Genomic DNA, 19,689 nt, shown 5'->3' on the forward strand with positions numbered 1-19,689 from the left:
AGGCAACATGTAAGATTAAGGAACTCTGAAGACTGAACTATCATATAACATTAAATCTGTGTATTGCTTTAAAAGTACAACAAAACAAATGCCATAAATGTATGTATATATATATTTATACATTTCTTTTCTTTAAAACTGAAGGGAGCACCAGTACTCGGAACAGCAGTCAAAAAGGGAGCAGCATTCACAGTATTAAGTTGAAATCTAGGAAGGAACTTCTGCTGGAAAAACTCAGAGAACAACTCATTAAAGCAAAAGCATTTACCATAAAGACGTAAGTAACATAAATAGTGTTACAATAAGAATATTAGCTTTGATGTTTTGATGTCAGCATATGAAAGAATTATTAGAGTTCCTGCCAGGCACTTTAACGTGTACATTAAAGCTGCAGTTTCCGCTGGTGCTTTGTAGCATTAATACAATTGTTAAATGCTTTATTTTTTTGTATGAAAAGGAAGAGAAGGAAACATTTAAAATGGATTTTATATATATATATATATATATATATATATATATATATATATATATATTTGTATTCTCATATCAGTTTTTATTTCTGTTACATTCCAACGTTTCGGTCCCTGTTGGGACCTTTCTCAAGGTCCCAACAGGGACCGAAACGTTGGAATGTAACAGAAATAAAAACTGATATTTTTATATATGGGAGTTTTGGTTCTTCAGAGAATAGAAATGCATATATTTTAACCGTGCACCCCAGCTGGAGAAGCTATACCAGAGTGCATTGGAGTGCGGATACTCATTGGAACGTGATATATATATATATATATATATGCATATGCAATAGTGGACATAGAAATGTGTGGGATGGTCTGAATGACAAATTGCAGTTGTGTTGCTCCCCACAACTGCCCAGCCCCCCACTTCACAACACACACACACCTCCCGCAGCTCCACAACTCCTCTTGGTCCTATCTTGTCCCTGCTTGCTCCTCTCTCCTATTCAGTTGGCACACTTGCTGCAGCTGCTGATCTGATATGCAGGGCCTAAGTTAGAGGAGGCAGAAGAGGTATATGCCTAAGGATCTAGCACCGCCCCCCAACCTTGTGCCCTAGGTATGTACCTCTTCTGCCCAGGGTAGGACTGGGCCTGTGGGACACCGGGAAATAACCCGGTGGACCCCACCGGCTCAGACTGCTATTGGAGCCGCCCCCCCTCCCAGTACCCTGGGATAAAAGGTAGGCGATGGGGGCCAGAGCAGGGTTGCGGCTGGAGCAGATGCCTGATGTGTGTAACATATCTTCACTACCGGGGGGGCAGTGCAGCAACCCCAGTGCGCATGGGCCCCGTCCCCCAGTCTGACCATGCTTCTGTCGACTTGTGTGTCAGTCAGACTTGCAAGTTAGCCAGTGGTAACAGACATTACAATGGGCCCTGTCTTTGAACATGACTGGCCTGAGCCCTTGATGCTGCATTCTAAACCTTGTGGCAGCCATTCCCCCAAGCAGAAGTGCTCCAGTGCCTGGTGGGATAGTTAATGGCCCCCTGTGATTTAAACCACTGCTAGGTTGAGTAGTAGTTTAAGTAGAAATCTAGCATTCCGATGCAGTTTAAATTATAAACTACAGTGCTGCAAAGCAGAACATTAAATAATTCAATAAACCAAAAAAGCATTTAAAAAATAAAGACCAACTGCAAATTGTCTTACAATACTACAGTCTGTATCATACTAAAGGTTAATTTCAGAGTGAACTGGGCCTTTAAAGGAGAACTAAAGCTTAACCAAAGAAGTTGGCTAGAAATGCTGTACATTATGTTTTGGGCTTCTGTACCAGCCCGAAGCAACCACAGTCCTTTAGCAGTGAAGATCTGTGTCTCCAAAGATGCCCCAGTAGCTCCCCATCTTCTTTTCTGCTGATTCACTGCACATGCTCTGCTCTGCTCTCACAATATACAGTATACATAGAATATAAATGTCACAATATAAGGCTGATTAGTAATTAATACAGATAATTACTACATGGCAGCACAGAAATCAGTGCAATTAGCATCAGAATTTAATAATCAGCCCTGTAGCATCAGTTTATATTACCGGCCAACCTAATTTTTTGCAAGATAATTACGACAACCCCTGAGAACTTACCTTCTCAACAGCAGCAGAGTGTTGCAGACACTTTCCAAGATGGTGACCCCCTGTGACAAGTTTGAAGTCCTGGATCATTGCTGCTATTGAGAAGCTGAAACTTTAGACTGGTGCAATAAGTTCAGTATATAAAATATGGCATTTTTAGCCATATTCATTTTTAGGGTTTAGTTCTCCTTTAATTTCTAGCGTCTATTATAGTGGTATTATTGTGGTAATGGTGAATAGCTCTTTATAGATACTCAATATATACTGTGTGTTCTCCCTTCCAGGATACTACAAATCTATGTGCCGATCAGACAGTTTTTTTACAATCTTATTCATCCTGAATACAGCGCTGTGACTGATGTCTATGTGCTCATGTTCCTGGCAGACACTGTAGACTTCATCATTATTGTTTTTGGCTTTTGGGCTTTTGGAGTAAGTAGTTTATCATATGTTCAAATACCATTTTGCAATTAGATGATAGAGTATATTATAAAAAAAAACAAAAACATTGTGTACATGGCCTAAGCAATCAGAATGGAACTTAAAAAAGAAACTGCCTGTTTATTGGACTGGCTTTTTATTTGAATATTACATAGTTTTAATATTGTGGGCTCATTTATCCGAAGAGGAAAATACCATGTTTTTTTGCCTGCAATACTCCTGCCCACAGCAGTTGTCAGTAATATTAATTCATTTTCATTTCCAGAAACACTCAGCTGCAGCAGATATTACTTCCTCTCTATCGGAAGACCAAGTCCCAGAAGCTTTTTTGGTAATGGTGCTTATCCAGTTTGGAACCATGGTTGTTGATCGTGCATTGTATCTTCGCAAAACAGTCATGGGCAAAGTTATATTCCAAGTTATCCTTGTATTTGGAATACATTTTTGGATGTTCTTCATCTTGCCAGTGGTAACAGAAAGGTATCAATCCAATACTGAGCCATATTTCTATGTTGTTTGTCCTCTTTGCACATTAAGACCACCCTAGAGCAATCTGTTCTTTGCCTTTACAGGAAATTCAGTCAAAACACTGTCGCCCAGCTGTGGTATTTTGTCAAGTGCATTTATTTTGGATTGTCAGCATATCAAATACGTTGTGGATACCCAACTCGGGTGCTTGGAAACTTCCTTACTAAGAGCTACAATTATGTCAACCTGTTCCTTTTCCAAGGGTATGTATTGCATCTGTATGTGACTGTTAACAAAGGCTCCCTGAAAAGCATCAGAAACTAAAATAATAAATTAGGATTATACTCCAATATTAGGGGGCCTATTTACTAACAATCGAATTCAATTTTTTTCACGAGTCTCTAAAAACTCATGTTTTTTCTATATTTTTTTAAAACTTTAAAAACCATTATGATTTATTAAGGGGGTTATTTATTACTACGGTTGAGTTGAGTTTTCTCGAAAATTTTTAGTTTTTCGTATTTAGTTACATTAAAGATTTATCATGGCCCAAAGCTGCTAAAAGCCAGAATCCGAAAATACTCCAGCTAATACCTAATAATCATGTAGAAGTCAATGGCAGAGAACCCTTTATTCATTTAAAGATGTTTTTTGCCTTCATGATTTTCAGGTTTTTTACACTGGTTTGCGCTCGAAAACTCAATAAATTCAAGGTATTCTAGGTTTTTTAGCCTATAAACTTGATAAATTTGAGGTAATCTATTTTTTTCCCCAATTGCATTCCCTGTTTTTCACATTCTGATTTTTTCTTAAAGGGGTTGTTCACCTTTCAGATAACTTTTAGTATGATGTAGAGAGTGATATTCTGAGATAATTTGCAATTGGTTTTCATTTTTTATTATTGAAGGTTTTTGAGTTATTTAGCTTTTTATTCAACAGCTCTTCAAAAAGCTATTTTAAGCAATCTGGTAACTAGGGACTGAGTTTTTTCCCGTGGAAAACTCGATCAATTCAAGTTTTCGGGTTATTAAAGTCGAATTCACTGATTCCGTTTTTTTCCATTCGAGTTTTTTCTTATATCGGAAAAAACCACAAATCTCTAAAATGTAACCTTTGATAAATAAACCCCTTAATAAATGTGGTTTTACATGCAACTGACTGCTACTTTCCAACTCAGTTCTTTCAAAAACTTGTAAGATATTTGTTCCTGACAGTCAGGAAAATGAGAACTTAAGGAAAATAGTGAACTGTTTGAGGATTATCCAATTCAGTATTTGATAAATATGCTATTTCTTATACAATAAAACTGTGAGAACTTGAGCAAACTTGGTGCTCTGAATAATGTATGAAAAATGAATGTGAAATACTTCAAATTGCAGAGGTCTGATGATTAGATTAGAGAGGGAGACTGATGTGTGATTTCTTGTTTCAGCTTTCGTCTTGTTCCATTTTTAACGGAGCTGCGAGCTGTTATGGACTGGGTATGGACTGACACCACTCTCAGTCTTTCCAGCTGGATCTGTGTAGAGGACATTTATGCGCATATATTTATCCTAAAATGCTGGCGGGAATCAGAGAAGGTAGAAAACCAACTTTAAATACTTTGACCTGAATTATTAGGGGTGTTTTATAAGTTTTTGTTTTTTTAACTTGGAATTTTTTAATCACAAACAAGGAATGTAAAGGTAAGAACATAAATAAGGCATTTCCCCCTGATATACAGATATCATACACATTTCTTAGGGGCAGATTTATCTAGGGTCGAAGTGAATTCGAGGGAATTTTCTAAGTAAAAAAATTCGAAATTCAAAGTAATTTTTTGGATACTTCGACCATCGAATAGAATACTACGAATTTGAATTTACTTAGAATTCGATTTGAAGTAAAATAGTTCGAATATTTGAATATTCGATAATCAAAGTACTGTCTCTTTAAAAAAACTTTGCCAAATTAAACCTGGCGAAGTGCTATGTTAGCCTATGGGGACCTTCTAATACATTTTTCTATGTTTTTTTAGTCTAAGTAAAATTGTTCGGTCAATCGCTGAAATCGTTCGATTCGAATGATTTAATTGTTTGATCGAACTATTTTACTTCAACCGCAAAACGGTCAAATTTGGTAAAAAAAACTTCAACTTCAATATTCGAAGTCTAAGTATAGCCATTCGATGGTCGAATCTCGAAGTATATTTCACTTCGAAATTCGACCTTTGATAAATCTGCCCCTTAGTGTGCTGGCAACAAGCTTAAACGTTTGTGTGTCACATATTTAACTGACTAAGGAACATTTATCAATAATACCTAGAGACACTATGCTCTCTAACTCTTTTTATTGCAGGGCAGCCATTTTTAAGGAAATAATTGTGTAATTTATGGTGTTCACTTGAAACAATTTTTGAAAGCTTAATTCCATGTATTCTTGTGAATTTTTAACTCTTTACCTTTAAAAACATTGTTAAGGATTATCCTGTTTGTAACAGCATTTCAGTTGGTCTTCATTTTTTTATTGTTTTTTTAATTATTGGCTTTGTCTTCTGCCTTTTTCCAGTTTTCAAATAAGGGTCACTGACCCCAGCTGCAAAAATACTATTGCTCTGTTAGGCTACAATATTACTTATTGCTACGGTTAAATTGTACTATAGCAACCAGATAGCTGCTGGTATTTCAGACCAGAGAGCTGCTGAACAAAAAACTTTATTTATACTAAAAGCTCAGGTGAAATACCCATTAAAGAAGTTGGGTGTTGCTAAATTTTGAGTTTGAGACCGTTGACCTGGAATATTATGAAATATATCTATAATATTATAAGCATGGCACCATTGCCCATTTTATCATTTTCATTTTATGTTATTGCAATTTTCTTCCCTGCTATGATGAGGTGGGGTGAGACACTATTTATAACAAGAAAAAAAAATTTTCTGGTTTAAAATCAACAACCCAGAACAGTTTACATATCTGACTTCATTCTGACAGATTGCTATTTGCACCCTTAAAGCCACTTTTATAGACTGGGCAATTTCTTGGAACTGGTCATACAATACTTCTTTTAAGTGTTCCTGCCATTACTGGCCCATAAACTTGCAATCTCAGTGTAAGTCTCAGGCCCTCTATGCTGTTGCTCCCCAAGTTTTACTGCAGGTGGTGTTTAGTACTTGTATTTGTATTATTAGTGCCTTTCAGGCATTCAGGTTAGCGCAACATTTATGTGACATTTCTTACTTAAAGGGATAATGTCATGGGAAAACATGTTTTTTTCAAAACACATCAGTTAATAGTGCTGCTCCAGCAGAATTCTGCACTGAAATCCATTTCTAAAAAGAGCAAAAATATTTTTTATATTTAATTTTGAAATCTGACATGGGGCTAGACATATTGTCAGTTTCCCAGCTGCCCCAGTCACGTGACTTGTGCGCTGATAAACTTCAGTCACTCTTTACTGCTGTACTGCAAGTTGGAGTGATATCATCCCCTCCCCCCCCAGCAGCCTAACAACAGAACAATGGGAAACCAGATAACAGCTCCCTAACACAAGATAACAGCTGCCAGGTAGATTTAAGAACAGCACTCAGTAGTAAAATCCAGGTCCCACTGTGACACATTCAGTTACATTGAGTAGGAGAAACAACAGCCTGCCAGAAAGCAGTTCCATCCTAAAGTGTTGAAATTCTGAAAGCACATGACCAGGCAAAATGACCTGAGATGGCTGCCTACATACCAATATCACAACTAAAAAAATGCACTTGCTGGTTCAGGAATGAATTGTTATATTGTCAATTGAATTATTTGCAGTGTAAACAGTGTAATATAGAAATAAAAACGACATCATAAAAATCATGTTCATGCTTTTTTTAAAAATAAAACAGTTTATATGTGGCTGGAAGGCCCAGATCTCAAATATTTAGTGTTTTTTGTCCTGTTTAAAAAGTTTAAAGCACCCATGACAGAACAAAATACACCAAGGATCAAGCAGGTTAGTGATTTATACACAATGTACAAAAAACATAATAATTAGCTGTAAAAATATAACAAAATAATAATGTGTATCCCTCAGTAACTGTTTTAATGGTGCATTTTCTCTGTCCATTAACTCTAGACTTCTATGTATTTGCAGAGATATCCCCAGCCACGAGGCCAAAAGAAGAAAAAGGTTGTGAAATACGGGATGGGTGGAATGATAATAGTTCTGCTGATTTGCATCGTGTGGTTTCCTTTGCTCTTCATGTCCTTAATCAAATCAGTTGCTGGTGTCACAAACAAGCCCCTAGATGTGTCCATTCAAATAACTCTTGGAGGTTATCAGGTAAGAGAGCTGCAAACAACCCAGAGACATGTATCTTTATTAATGTAAGACAATATAAGGTTCATGTTTACACTGCAGGTATGTCCCACTTCATGTATCAGAGCTAGGACCCACACATGTTGCTCATGGATATATACATTAGTACACAGCAATCAGGATCTGGAGCTACATGGGCTTCCCATAGTTAATGACGAGTCACGGCCATTTTGATTACGGCTTCCACAAGTAGCTGTCATTAAAGTGCTGAGTGTGCCTTATATCGGAAAAAGTTATAGTTCTTTCAAAAGAAAATGTAGCTTCTACCAAGTATTCTACAATTATTTGTTCAGGCTAACCAAAGAAATGTAATACACCTAAATAATCACAGAGCTAATAATTAGATGTGGCATTTTGCTTAACCTGTAGCATCTTAAGACATTTGTATCCATTTGGCACCCCATTTGTGATCCATAATAAGACCTGTACCCCTCTGAGGAATACAGCACTTACATTTCACACATTCACAGGGTGCCCAAAGTATGTAGCCATCCATGTCCTTACCCTGTGCCATACACCTATGTGCCTTCCCTCCCAAATACAGTGACAGTGTTGTATCTACAAGGGTAACCACAGGTCTCTGTTGGCAGTGTGTTTGCGGGGTAGCTACATGTCTCGGCACGCTGCCTTTCTTAAGGTAAATGCCCGCTTATGTGCATTAGGGTGTGTGCAGTTCAGCATTTCTTTTTCTTGATGCATTATTTTCATTAAGTGATTTGTGCATCTGATACACAAAACTAATGTACTAATGAGCTTCATTGTGTATCTGTTCACTGATTTTATCGTAACATCTGCAAACAACCACATCAAATACCCTCAATAGCATCCGTACACCTTCACTCTAAAAATAATAATAAAACCGAATTGCTTTCAGGTTGAGCCAAAATATTGTCAAGCACAGACCAAACTTGCCAACTTATGTTATTATGCTGAATTCCTTTTATATTTTTCTAGGAGATTTGAGTTTTTGTTGGCTGCAATCATCTCATAAACCATATTATCTGCTCTTAACTATTAACAGTTTATAATGTCAGACATTTACAGCAATACAATCTCTTGTTTTTTAGCCTGTTTTTACCATGAGTGCTCAACAAAACCAGCTGAAAGACATGAATAGCACGGGATTTAAACTCTTACATAATTTGTATAAAGACAATACAGTAAGTAAACCTTCTCTTGCACTATATTGATTGTGCTTTTTGCTAAAATAATTCAAGTGATATATATAACAATCATACGGTTGTAAGATATTATTGGAGACAATATTTTTAATTTACTCTCAATATTTAGGTTACACTTTATCTATGATCACTTGCGACACATCTCGGCCCTGAAATTTGAATTCCCTGCAGAACCAGTCCATGTTCTTCCTGATTATTTTTGATTTGGCATATAAGCATCAATTAAAATTACTCTGTAATGCTAGTTCAATATGTAAATAATATTTAATATGCAGTATGCACAGTCTTTACAGTTGGAAAATGTTATTTTTTATGTCTATTTGATGTATCAATAAAAGTGAAGGTGCCTTTCTGTTGCATTCAATATATATATTGAAGCAGGTATGTGCCTGGCGCCCCCTCAGCTTTGCGCCCTAGGCACGTGCCTACTCTGCCTACCCCTAGTTCCGGCCCTGAGAGGGAAACTTATGTTTTAGAACTTATACGTTTGCACAATTTAGTATCATAAGCTAAAATAGAAACGGTACTTTCAGTGCCTACCTCAAGTTTATTAATTAAAAGTTTAAATAGGGCCATAGACAGGCAACACACTTTACCCAAGTGCAAATATGATGTTCCATGCCAATATTCCTTAATTTAACCAGTATCCTTCTGTGTGGTACTGCATCTCATGCTTCAGCAAAGTCAATTACGTCCACGTCTTCTGCTAACTTCCTCATAGAAGGTAATTAAAGTATCCTGAAAAGATCTATAACACATAAACCATGCTGGCACAAACACATAATATAAGTCCAAACACGGGGAGCATCTCACCTCTCTCACACTCTCACCTCCGTGCTGCACGTAACATCTGTCCCCCTTCCGGTCAAATCCTTAGACACCCAGCGACTACGGAGCACTCGGAATGGAGTGTTAAAATATTTAAACTTTAATAATCCATTTTGAAAATGTAATATCAGCGCATTAGCATACTAAACATCAGATAAGTGGATGATCTGATGTTTAGTATGCTGATGCGCTGATATTAACTTTTCAAAATGAATTATTAAAGTTAAAATATTTTAACACACCACTCCGAGTGCTCCGTAGTCGCTGGGTGGCACAAACACATAGTATTGTGATTTGTAATATAATCAAGTATCAGTATGTCAGACTAACCAGCCTATAGGTCTCAGGCTGAGAACAGGCTCCCTTTTTGAATAGCATCACCACATTAGCAATTGGCCCCCTGCGAGGCCTCAATGAATCCTGAACAACTGAGTAAAACCGTTTTGCAGTGACAGAGCTACGTTTGTTAAGTACCCTGGGATGAATAGCATACGGTTCTGGACCTTTCTTTTAGTCTTTTTTCCTGTGTGGCCCATCCATCAGTAGTTATTATAATTGGGTCTGGTTGTGTAGACACAAAAAAAACACTTCCGAATCTCTGCTTGTTCCATACTCTCATCAACCAACTGACCTCCCTCTGACAATAAGGGTCCCACCCCTTCCTGCTTCATTTTTTTAAGTATTTACATATTTCAAAATAATTTTGGATTCATTTTCTCCCCAATGATATACCCTGTTTAGCTTGTCTAATAGCTTTTTCTCCTCGTAGAAGATAAAAGTTTCAAGCTGTCACGGCTAACTTGATTGCCCTAAAAGCACATTTTCGTGAGAAAAAACATATCAGAAAAATATATGTGAAATCCCGTTGTTTATTAATTGGTGTGTATAAACACGCAGGACCACTGTAAGAATTTCTAGAGCTCAATCCAAAGTTAAATATGAAGAAAGTTATCTCTAAAGTTTGCTGCCAAACATAATATACTCATTATTATGTATTTCTAAAGTTATGTGTAGACACTGTTTATTTGTATGTGAGCTCTTAACTGGCTGTTAGAGACATTCTGAATAAAGCAGCATATTAAGTTCATGTTAGGATGATAATGTGTTCCTAGAAGTGTTTTCACATCTACTCACAGTTCATCATCTTAAGTGACCAATTAGTAAGCAACTACAGCAAGGCTGCTACAGAGCATAGTCAATTCCTAATAGAAATAAAGTACACAAATTATGTGGACTAGAGGTCCCCAACTTTTTTTTATCAATGAGCTTCATTCAATTGTAAAAAGAGTTGGGGAGCAACACAAGCATGGAGAAAGTTTCTGGGGGTGTCAAATAAGGGCTGTGATTGGCTATTTGATAGCCTCTATGTGCACTGGCAGTCTCAAGGAGGCACTGTTTGATGATACACCTGGTTTCTCTGCAACCAAGAATTCAAAAATCAGCAACTGCTTTGAGGCCAGTGTGAGCAATATCCAAGGGATTGGTGAGCAACATACTGCTCGTAAGCCATTGGTTGGGGATCACTGATGTGAACCCTCACTAGACTCATTTGACAGATGATAGTGAGCAGCAGGCTGGTGTCAAAAAAGCATTGGAGATAAGCACTAAACCTGTCCGCAACTTTATATGCAGTAAGATTGCTGTAAATATTTTGACAATATTGACAAATAAAAACCTGCTAATCCCAAAAAGAAACTGTAGTGAACTAAACATACTGCGTACATTGTTCTTTTAAGTTCAAAAGAGGCTGCTGTCAGGAATAATACAGCTATTTGGAAGAGGCTAATCATTGCCCAGAAAAAAACACATTCTGAATCCTAGCAGTCAAAGGTTATGATAAAAAAAACAATACATCGGATCACCCATCTGTAGGATAAACACTTTCCTAATGAAGCTGTACTGTTCCAGGGAACAATATACATACAGCCTACTTTATGCAAAGCACTAGGCTTAGCACAATATTTAGTAAATCCACTCTTCCACTATTGTATAGCACTTCAGCCTCCTTTCATATCATAATCTTAACAGGCAATATTTTTTATAGTACATGTCCAACTAACTTCACCTTACAGAGAACATCTCAGAAAATGCAAATCTTAAAGGGCTCTCTTAAATAAAAATGTTGTATTACAGCCTGCATTGCAGTTTCTGGAATCCTATATGCGGGAGGACATCACCATAGCAGAACTGGAAGGTAATTCCAACTCCCTATGGACCATCAGCCCTCCAAGCAGGACGAGCATGATAAAAGGACTTCTTCACATGGATCATGACTTCACAGCTGTCATTACTTGGTCCATTCGAAGGTATGTTTTTTGTTCCCTGCTTTACATTTTGCAAGCATTTTTCATACAGACATCTTCCATGGTTCTACTAACTAAAGTAGATATATATACGAGGCCAAGTATCATGAGCATCTAATCATGCCCTCCTTATTCCTTATCTAAAGGAATATCTGCCTCTCTTGGTTCTAGTATGCAATGCCAAACTCACACTACCAGGACAGTGGAATTTGCATGTGGAGTTCAGTCCTTATGCCTGAATTAGCCATATAGAGTAATTTTAACCTGCTAACCGGGTGGGGTAACTGGATTAAGATTGTCTCTACAAAAAGGTTTATACTGTATATTTGCCATCCTGAACAAGTGCTTACAAGCTGCTTCTCTATGCTTATATGTACTTCATTTCTTTAGGTTGACTTGCTAAAAGTCTGTCTTGTGCAGAAACTATTTCACTCAGTGATTGGTTCTTTCTGTAGAAGGTTAGAGCAAACCAACTATTGTTTCTGCCTTTTTTAGTCAGGTCTCCAGTTTCAACCAAATGGATCTTAAATTGCTGCATGTGTGGAGATAAACTATTGAATTTCCCAATCAAAATCTGCAATCAATCAGCTTGTAAAACAAAATGGCTAATAACCCATTCCAGGCTGTCTTCCCCTCCATTCACCTCTTTAGCATTATAAAATCTCACGTCATTATGGGATGATTTATTTTACTGTGTTCTAGCACTAGATTTTACCTACTTTAAACAATGCCAAGAGTTTAGTTGTGATGTTTTATTTGTGATGTTTTATTTGGATTACAGTTGATAATGAAACCATGAAAATATAAACCCTGTATATATATTTATATATATATATATATATATATATATATATATATATATATATATATATATATATATATATATATATATATATATAAAAATATCCAAAAAGTGAGGTGCACACTGGGAACTTTTGTTTAGTTTAAAAGGTTCATTTTATTAAATACAGCTTAAAAATGGGACCCATTTTTAAGATGTATTTAATAAAATGAACCTTTTAAACTAAACAAAAGTTCCCAGTGTGCACCTCACTTTTTGGATTTTTGTATGCAGCATCGGATGGTAGCACCAGGGTCATATATATATATATATATATATATATATATATATATATATATATATATATATATATATATATATATATATTTATATACAAATAAAACAGCACACTGTTTTTTCAAATGTCCAAAGTGTTTTTATTTTTCACATCACAGTGCCTCCAACTTATATATATATATATATATATATATATATAAGACGAGCATCCGCACTCCAAAGTCAATCTTAATAGAAGGAGGGGTGCACGGTAAATCGTGTATACACCAATAGTTTCCAGACCAGCACTCCCTTTTGTGCAAAAAGCATAATCTTTTATTGTTGCATAGTATTAATGCCCAACATTTTGGTCCCTGTTGGGACCTTTTTCAAGGATGATCATCATCCGTGAAAAAGTGAAAAGGTCCCAATAAGGACCGAAACGTTGGGCATTGATACTATGCAACAATAAAAGATTATGCTTTTTACACAAAAGGGAGTGCTGGTCTGGAAACTATTGATATATATATATATATATATATATATATATATATATATATATATATATATATATATATATATATATATATATATATATATATTTATAACAACCAAATGAATATCAGCAACCCATGGCTTAATATATCATACCAAATATCTTCAAACCGGCACACCCTTTGTAAAAAACGTTGTCTTTTTATTATTACATAGTATCAGGATATATATATATATATATATATAAATTGTGCATGCAGATAGCTTCTAACATATCAGTTTAATTCCTTTCTTGTACATCTCTTTAGAAATTTGACTCTTGGAGCTAAAGCAGAGGTAACCGGTGAAAAGTATACAGTAACACTGGCAAACGACACTCGGAAAAAACTTGCCTATATGATGAATAATACATATCATACTGAGGCAGTGTAAGTCTATATGTCTCATTTATTCATTTTGATCTGTTTCATATATTATAAGGTAGTCATATACTTGTTTATAAAAATCACAGAATACTCTGTGTAAAAGTCCTTATTAATATGTACTTTATTTATTAGGTACATGTTATTAAAGAGTTGTAGGAAGGAACATTTTGTGAAGTAAAAGACTGCAGTAAAGTTAATGCGGAAGAACGAAGTAGGGGAAACAAGTCTGTTAAAGGGCACTTTATGGTCCAATGAAGTCATAGATGTAAAATATTTGTAGCATTGGCTACTCTTGTGCTTATTAATCTTGGTCATTTTAAATAATATTTCTTAATTTTAGATTGTTTCCTTTTTTAAGCTTGCCCACATTTCTCTGTAACTCTTCTCAGCACAGGCTTTTGAATGACCCATGTGGGCCTTAATAGAGCTTTGCTAGGAACACTGGGGCATGTGGAACACTTCAACATAAACATTCTAATCATTATAACGTGTTCTTAGAAAGAATGGAATGCTTTTGTACCCTGAATCCAGGCAGGTGGGAGATAGTAACATTGTAAACTGTTGTTGAAACCAGATTGACCTTCTTAGTGTACTTGTATGGATTAAGGCTGGTGAGAGAGAGAAACTTTTCAACTACAAGTGTGTTATCAGAATACAGTTCAACAACATTTAGAGAGACACAGGCTGTCCAACCCTAGTGTGTCTGTTTATTTCTTCTGCAAGATGAATATAATATTTTGCTGCTTAAAAAAAATGTTTTTGTCCTGTTTTCCAGGGAACTGATAAAGATATATCCAAAGTGTTTAAAAGCACCAAGTGATGTTACTTCAAAACCCATCCTTCAGCTTCTTGATAGTAAGTCTTTTCTGCTAAACTTTGCTTTGCATGGCTCAGGAAGAATAACATATGCCCATCACATCAGTGCATTCATAAATTCCAATACAGTTGAAAAAGGACTCTTGTCTACAACATGTAATGGGGGCCACCATTTCTATAAAGATACACCTCAAAGTCAATATCTGTATCTATATCCTGTATGTATGTACATTCATATATTGCTGATTTGTCTTTGTAACAGATCAAGAGTTTGTGAATTTAAGCGTTTCCCTAAGAAAAGAAAAGACATCAGAGGGGGTTCAGGAATGGTGGGTAGTAAATCAAAGCCATAAAAAGTTCAGTCAGAAGCCTGGCCTGGAATTGTGGGTTTTCAGTGACAAAGTCAGCCCTCCAAGTCTTGGATTCTTGGCAGGCTACGGGTAAGTAAAATATTTGCTAGCCTTCTTTTTGCAAGAAGAGTGTTTGCTACAAATAGGATTGATGCAAGATACACTGTGGTGGAGAAGTAAAACTTAACTAAAGGAGTAGCTATGAATGTTGTACATTAAGTTTTGGGCTTCTGTACCAGCCCAAGGCAACCACAGTCCTTTAGCAGTAAAGATCTGTGTCTCCAAAGATGTCCCAGTAGCTCCCCATCTTCTTTTCTGCTGATTCACTGCACATGCTCTGTGCTACTGTCACTTACTGAGCTTAGGGACCCACTCACAATATACAATACACATACACACATATAAATGACAGTATATAAAGCTGATTAGTAATTAATACAGATAATTACTACATGACAGCACAAAAACCAGTGCAACTAGCATCAAAATCAGCCCTGTAGCATCAGCTTATATTACAGACCAACCTCACTTTCTGCTTAAAAGGATGCTGTCATGGGAAAAAAAATTTTTCAAAATGAATCAGTTAATAGTGCTGCTCCAGCAGAATTCTGCACTGAAATCCATTTCTCAAAAGAGCAAACAGATTTTTTTATATTCAATTTTGAAATCTGACATGGGGCTAGACATATTGTCAATTTCCCAGCTGCCCCAAGTCATGTGACTTGTGCTCTGATAAACTTCAATCACTCTTTACTGCTGTACTGCAAGTTGGAGTGATATCACCCCCCCCTTTCCCCCCCAGCAGCCAAACAAAAGAACAATGGGAAGGTAACCAGATAGCAGCTCCCTAACACAAGATAACAGCTGCCTGGTAGATCTAAGAACAACACTCAATAGTAAAAACCCATGTCCCACTGAGACACATTCAGTTACATTGAGAAGGAAAAACAGCAGCCTGCCAGAAAGCATTTCTCTCCCCATGTCAGATTTCAAAATTGAATATAAAAATATCTGTTTGCTCTTTTGAGCAAATGGATTTCAGTGCAGAATTCTGCTGGAGCAGCACTATTAACGGATTCATAATAATTGCGACAACCCCTAAGCATAGCTTCTCAACAGCAGCAGAGTGTCACAGACACTTTCCAAGATGGTGACCCCCTTGTGACAAGTTTGAAGTCCTGCATCTTTGCTGCTATTGAAAAGCTGAAACTTTAGGCTGGTGCTATAAGTTCAGTATATAAAATATGGCATTTTAGCCATATTCATTTTTAGGGTTTAGTTCTCCTTTAACCAATGTCTCCAGACACAAGTTTTAGAGCTAGTACTTGTGTCTGTGGCATAAATATTTGGAGATGTAGAGCGCAACACTGGTGGGTGCAACTCAGCCCTGCTCTTATCACATACTGTAGGGCTGACAGAAAGGACAGGGCACCTATGCATTGTATGCTTGCTGATGCTCCCTGACTTATGTGTCTGAATGAGACACAAGTTAAGGGGTGGGGTAGTAGATATTAACATGCTTCTGTAGCCCACCCTTTATAAATACAGTGCTGCTTAAAGCAGGCTATTCCTGAGGAAAGGCCAGGTCAAAACACAAGGACATGTGTCTCTAGACACTCATAGTGGGGACAGAATGCACCATGAACCCTACCCCACCAATTATATAAGCCCTTGTATGTTTTGGGATGGGCTCTGTTTAGAAAGTGCTTGTTGTAGGTAGAATTGACAGGGCTGTAAGCCCATCGTTACTATTAAAAATAAGTAGTGACTAAAGTACACCCTATTGTAAAATATAAGCATATCATAAGTCAAAGAGGAGCTCCATATCCATATAAAAGCACAAGACCAAAGGCTAAATCATTTTATAAAGTTCATGGAACTTCAAGGTGACTTCTAATATCCTCATATTTTTTTAACAGACGGTACTTATTTATTATAATACACACATTTCAGTGAGTCATGTGACTAAGATGATATCACTAAGCTAAATGACATCACTATGCACCATTTATAATTTGCAGGATATTCACGGCTCTTGTGTATTATATATATTTATATTTCACACTTATATTTGTTATTGTGCTCCTGCCCTTGTGGGGTGTGATAGGGAGTTGTTCAGCTGAGACTTGCATTTTAGCAGATGTGGGGAGGGGTATAGGCTATAAATATCAGTTGCAAAACATTCAAAAAAATGTCAAATAAGTTCCCTTAATTGACTTAATAAATTATATTTGACTTCTATCTACACTGAAAAGAATGGTTATTTGTATAAGTAATTTATGGCTGCATTTGTCCTTCCAGAATAATGGGACTGTATGCCTCTGTAGTACTCGTGATAGGAAAGTTTGTGCGCGAGTTCTTCAGCGGGATATCACACTCCATCATGTTCGAGGAGCTTCCCAACGTTGACCGTATCCTGAAGCTGTGTACAGACATTTTCCTTGTCAGAGAGACTGGAGAGTTGGAACTGGAGGAAGACCTGTATGCCAAATTAATATTTTTGTACCGCTCTCCAGAGACTATGATCAAATGGACAAGAGAAAAGGATAAATGATATCCAAAGAATTCAGTTGACTTCACCTGAATGTTTGAAAAGCACAATAGCGTCCGAGCTCTTACGAGAGCCTGGAACCTTACAATGAAGTAGATATTTTCTCTCCCATCGGAGCCCAATAAGAGAATACTGTGGGCTTCTTGTTGCCTCTTGAACTAAAGAACGAAACGGCAAAAAGGCTGAAACTGAAAAGTTTCTCTAGAAAAGATGACAATTCCACCCAGAAGCAACCTGCCGCTACAAATTGTCCTGAGAGGGGAAAACTGAATTTAAATAGACTGCATATTTGCTTCTTTGGATATGACATGACTTGGAATGTGCAATACACTGCATTACAGGGTCCGCAAACCAAACGATGAGAAGTTTTCTTCATGATGAGACGGGTTGTCTGAATGGGGTTGAAGTGACTGTACCTGCTCTACGACAAGCAGATCATTTATGCATAACTGCCTCAGTGGGCGCACACACACATTGAAATACACAAAAGACGACAATCTTGTTAACTGCCTTATTTTGTTTTTGTACAGTCCGAAAAAATTCCTTCAATCATGATTAACTTTTTCTCAGGAAAATCAATTCATCATAAAAGCATTCAGCTAGAGAAGGAAAACACAAAAAGGGAACACTTCAGGCCATGTCCATGACTATAGCTTTAAATCGGACACCTGATTGTTCCTGAGCAGGTGCAAATGCATGTCCTCGTATGTCTCTTCCCTGCATTTCTAGGAATTTGGCATTTTGCTTCCTGTTTTTTTAACTGTACAAAATAATGTTTACAAGACATATCCTTAACATTTTTACAACACTAAAACCGCTTTTCAGGTTCCTAGTTAGTGAACATTCTCACCTCTCGGAGAACCTCGGCCTTTCTTAATTTATTACTGTTAGAGGTGATTTAGGCTGTTTGTGAAATAAAACACACATTGTAGCATGAAATTTAGGATTGCGATGCCAAAATGCGGAGAGAATGATAGACAGGGGTTAGGGAATGCTTGAAGGACTTACTGTTTTAGTTCTAAATCAGTAATGGCTGACAATATAGAATTTCTCCTATGCTTTTCCTCCTTGCATTACGTATGTAGAGTCAAATGCCTATTTTTCCTTTGCAAACTTTACCAATGAAAATAATGCACAGCCAACTCATATTTCACCTTTTACATTCCTACATTTTTAAAGCAAGGGCTACTTAAAACAATCCACTTGTTTGCAGACTGTGTCTTGGAGACCGAAAAAGGGAATCTGTCCATTCCAAATCCCGTTCCAAAGAAAAACACTGTACTGTACGAGCATTTGAGAGAAGCGATGTCATTAGTGCACACACACATATATGATCCAGAATGCTTAGGAAAATGTTATTTTGCACTGAAACCAATGAATCTTACCTAAAGCCTACTATTTTCAGTGGGAATTACCCCTATGTTGTTAATTGAGAAATATATTGCCGATGTCTTTAACCACTAAATTTTAGCCATGCCGGTTACAATGTCGTAATCCTGTGCTGCTTTCCTAAAAATCTTCTAGTATTTCTTTCTGTACTTGAAAATGACATTAAAAATCTGTTTTCAATTCCTGAACTCCTAATTGCATGATACACAGCAGGTGTTATGGGTCCGATAACTGCTGTAAGGTTTTATTGACAATGGATGAAGTTTGTAGAATAATATCTACGTAACACGAGACATTTACAATGGCTGCTTTTTTTCTTACAACGAGACCATTTTAAAATAAAAATTTTTTCACAATCTGGCTATTTGTCATAAATCCTAAATTAACCGACACGGATCGCCCCTCGTTTAGGAATGGTTGTTCCTTGTCAGTCACACACAGGGGCACATTTACTTAGCTCGAGTGAAGGAATAGAATAAAAAATACTTCGAATTTCGAAGTATTTTTTTGGCTACTTCAACCATCGAATTGGCTACTTCGACCTTCGACTACGACGCGAACGATTCGAACTAAAAATCATTCGACTATTCGACCATTCAATAGTCGAAGTACTGTCTCTTTAAAAAAAAACTTCACCACCTACTTCCCCACCTAAAACCTACCAAGGCCAATGTTAGCCTATGGGGAAGGTCCCTATAGGCTTTCTAGCCAATTTGGGATCCAAGGAAAATCGTTCGATCGGTGGATTAAAATCCTTCGAATCGTTTTATTCAAAGGATTTAATTTTTCGATCAACCGATTTTCACTTCAATCGTTCGATCGCAGGAAATGCAGTAAATCCTTCGACTTCGATATTCGAAGTCGAAGGGTTGTACTTCGGCGGTCGAACATCGAGGGTTAATTAACCCTCGATATTCGACCCATAGTAAATGTGCCCCACAGTGTATCACCTCGATC

At 36.9% G+C, this 19,689-nt stretch overlaps 1 protein-coding gene across 7 annotated transcripts in view; it reads left to right on the forward strand.

Annotated features, from left to right (window-relative positions):
• The window catches only part of LOC108719190 (piezo-type mechanosensitive ion channel component 2), a 225,938-nt gene extending 206,850 nt beyond the window's left edge, over positions 1-19,088 (forward strand). For all 7 annotated transcript variants that reach the window (XM_018267875.2, XM_041566359.1, XM_018267876.2 and 4 more), the window contains 12 exons: positions 145-277; positions 2,378-2,525; positions 2,800-3,014; positions 3,107-3,265; positions 4,435-4,582; positions 7,113-7,301; positions 8,405-8,497; positions 11,480-11,652; positions 13,510-13,629; positions 14,402-14,481; positions 14,705-14,882; positions 17,094-19,088. In XM_018267875.2, coding sequence (XP_018123364.1) covers positions 145-277; positions 2,378-2,525; positions 2,800-3,014; positions 3,107-3,265; positions 4,435-4,582; positions 7,113-7,301; positions 8,405-8,497; positions 11,480-11,652; positions 13,510-13,629; positions 14,402-14,481; positions 14,705-14,882; positions 17,094-17,346 — 1,889 coding nt within the window. In that variant the 3' untranslated portion in view covers positions 17,347-19,088. The remainder of the gene's footprint in view (positions 1-144; positions 278-2,377; positions 2,526-2,799; positions 3,015-3,106; positions 3,266-4,434; positions 4,583-7,112; positions 7,302-8,404; positions 8,498-11,479; positions 11,653-13,509; positions 13,630-14,401; positions 14,482-14,704; positions 14,883-17,093) is intronic.
• Positions 19,089-19,689: the final 601 nt, after the last annotated feature.

Source organism: Xenopus laevis, chromosome 6L (genome assembly GCF_017654675.1).
Source record: "Xenopus laevis strain J_2021 chromosome 6L, Xenopus_laevis_v10.1, whole genome shotgun sequence".
Taxonomy (NCBI): domain Eukaryota; kingdom Metazoa; phylum Chordata; class Amphibia; order Anura; family Pipidae; genus Xenopus; species Xenopus laevis.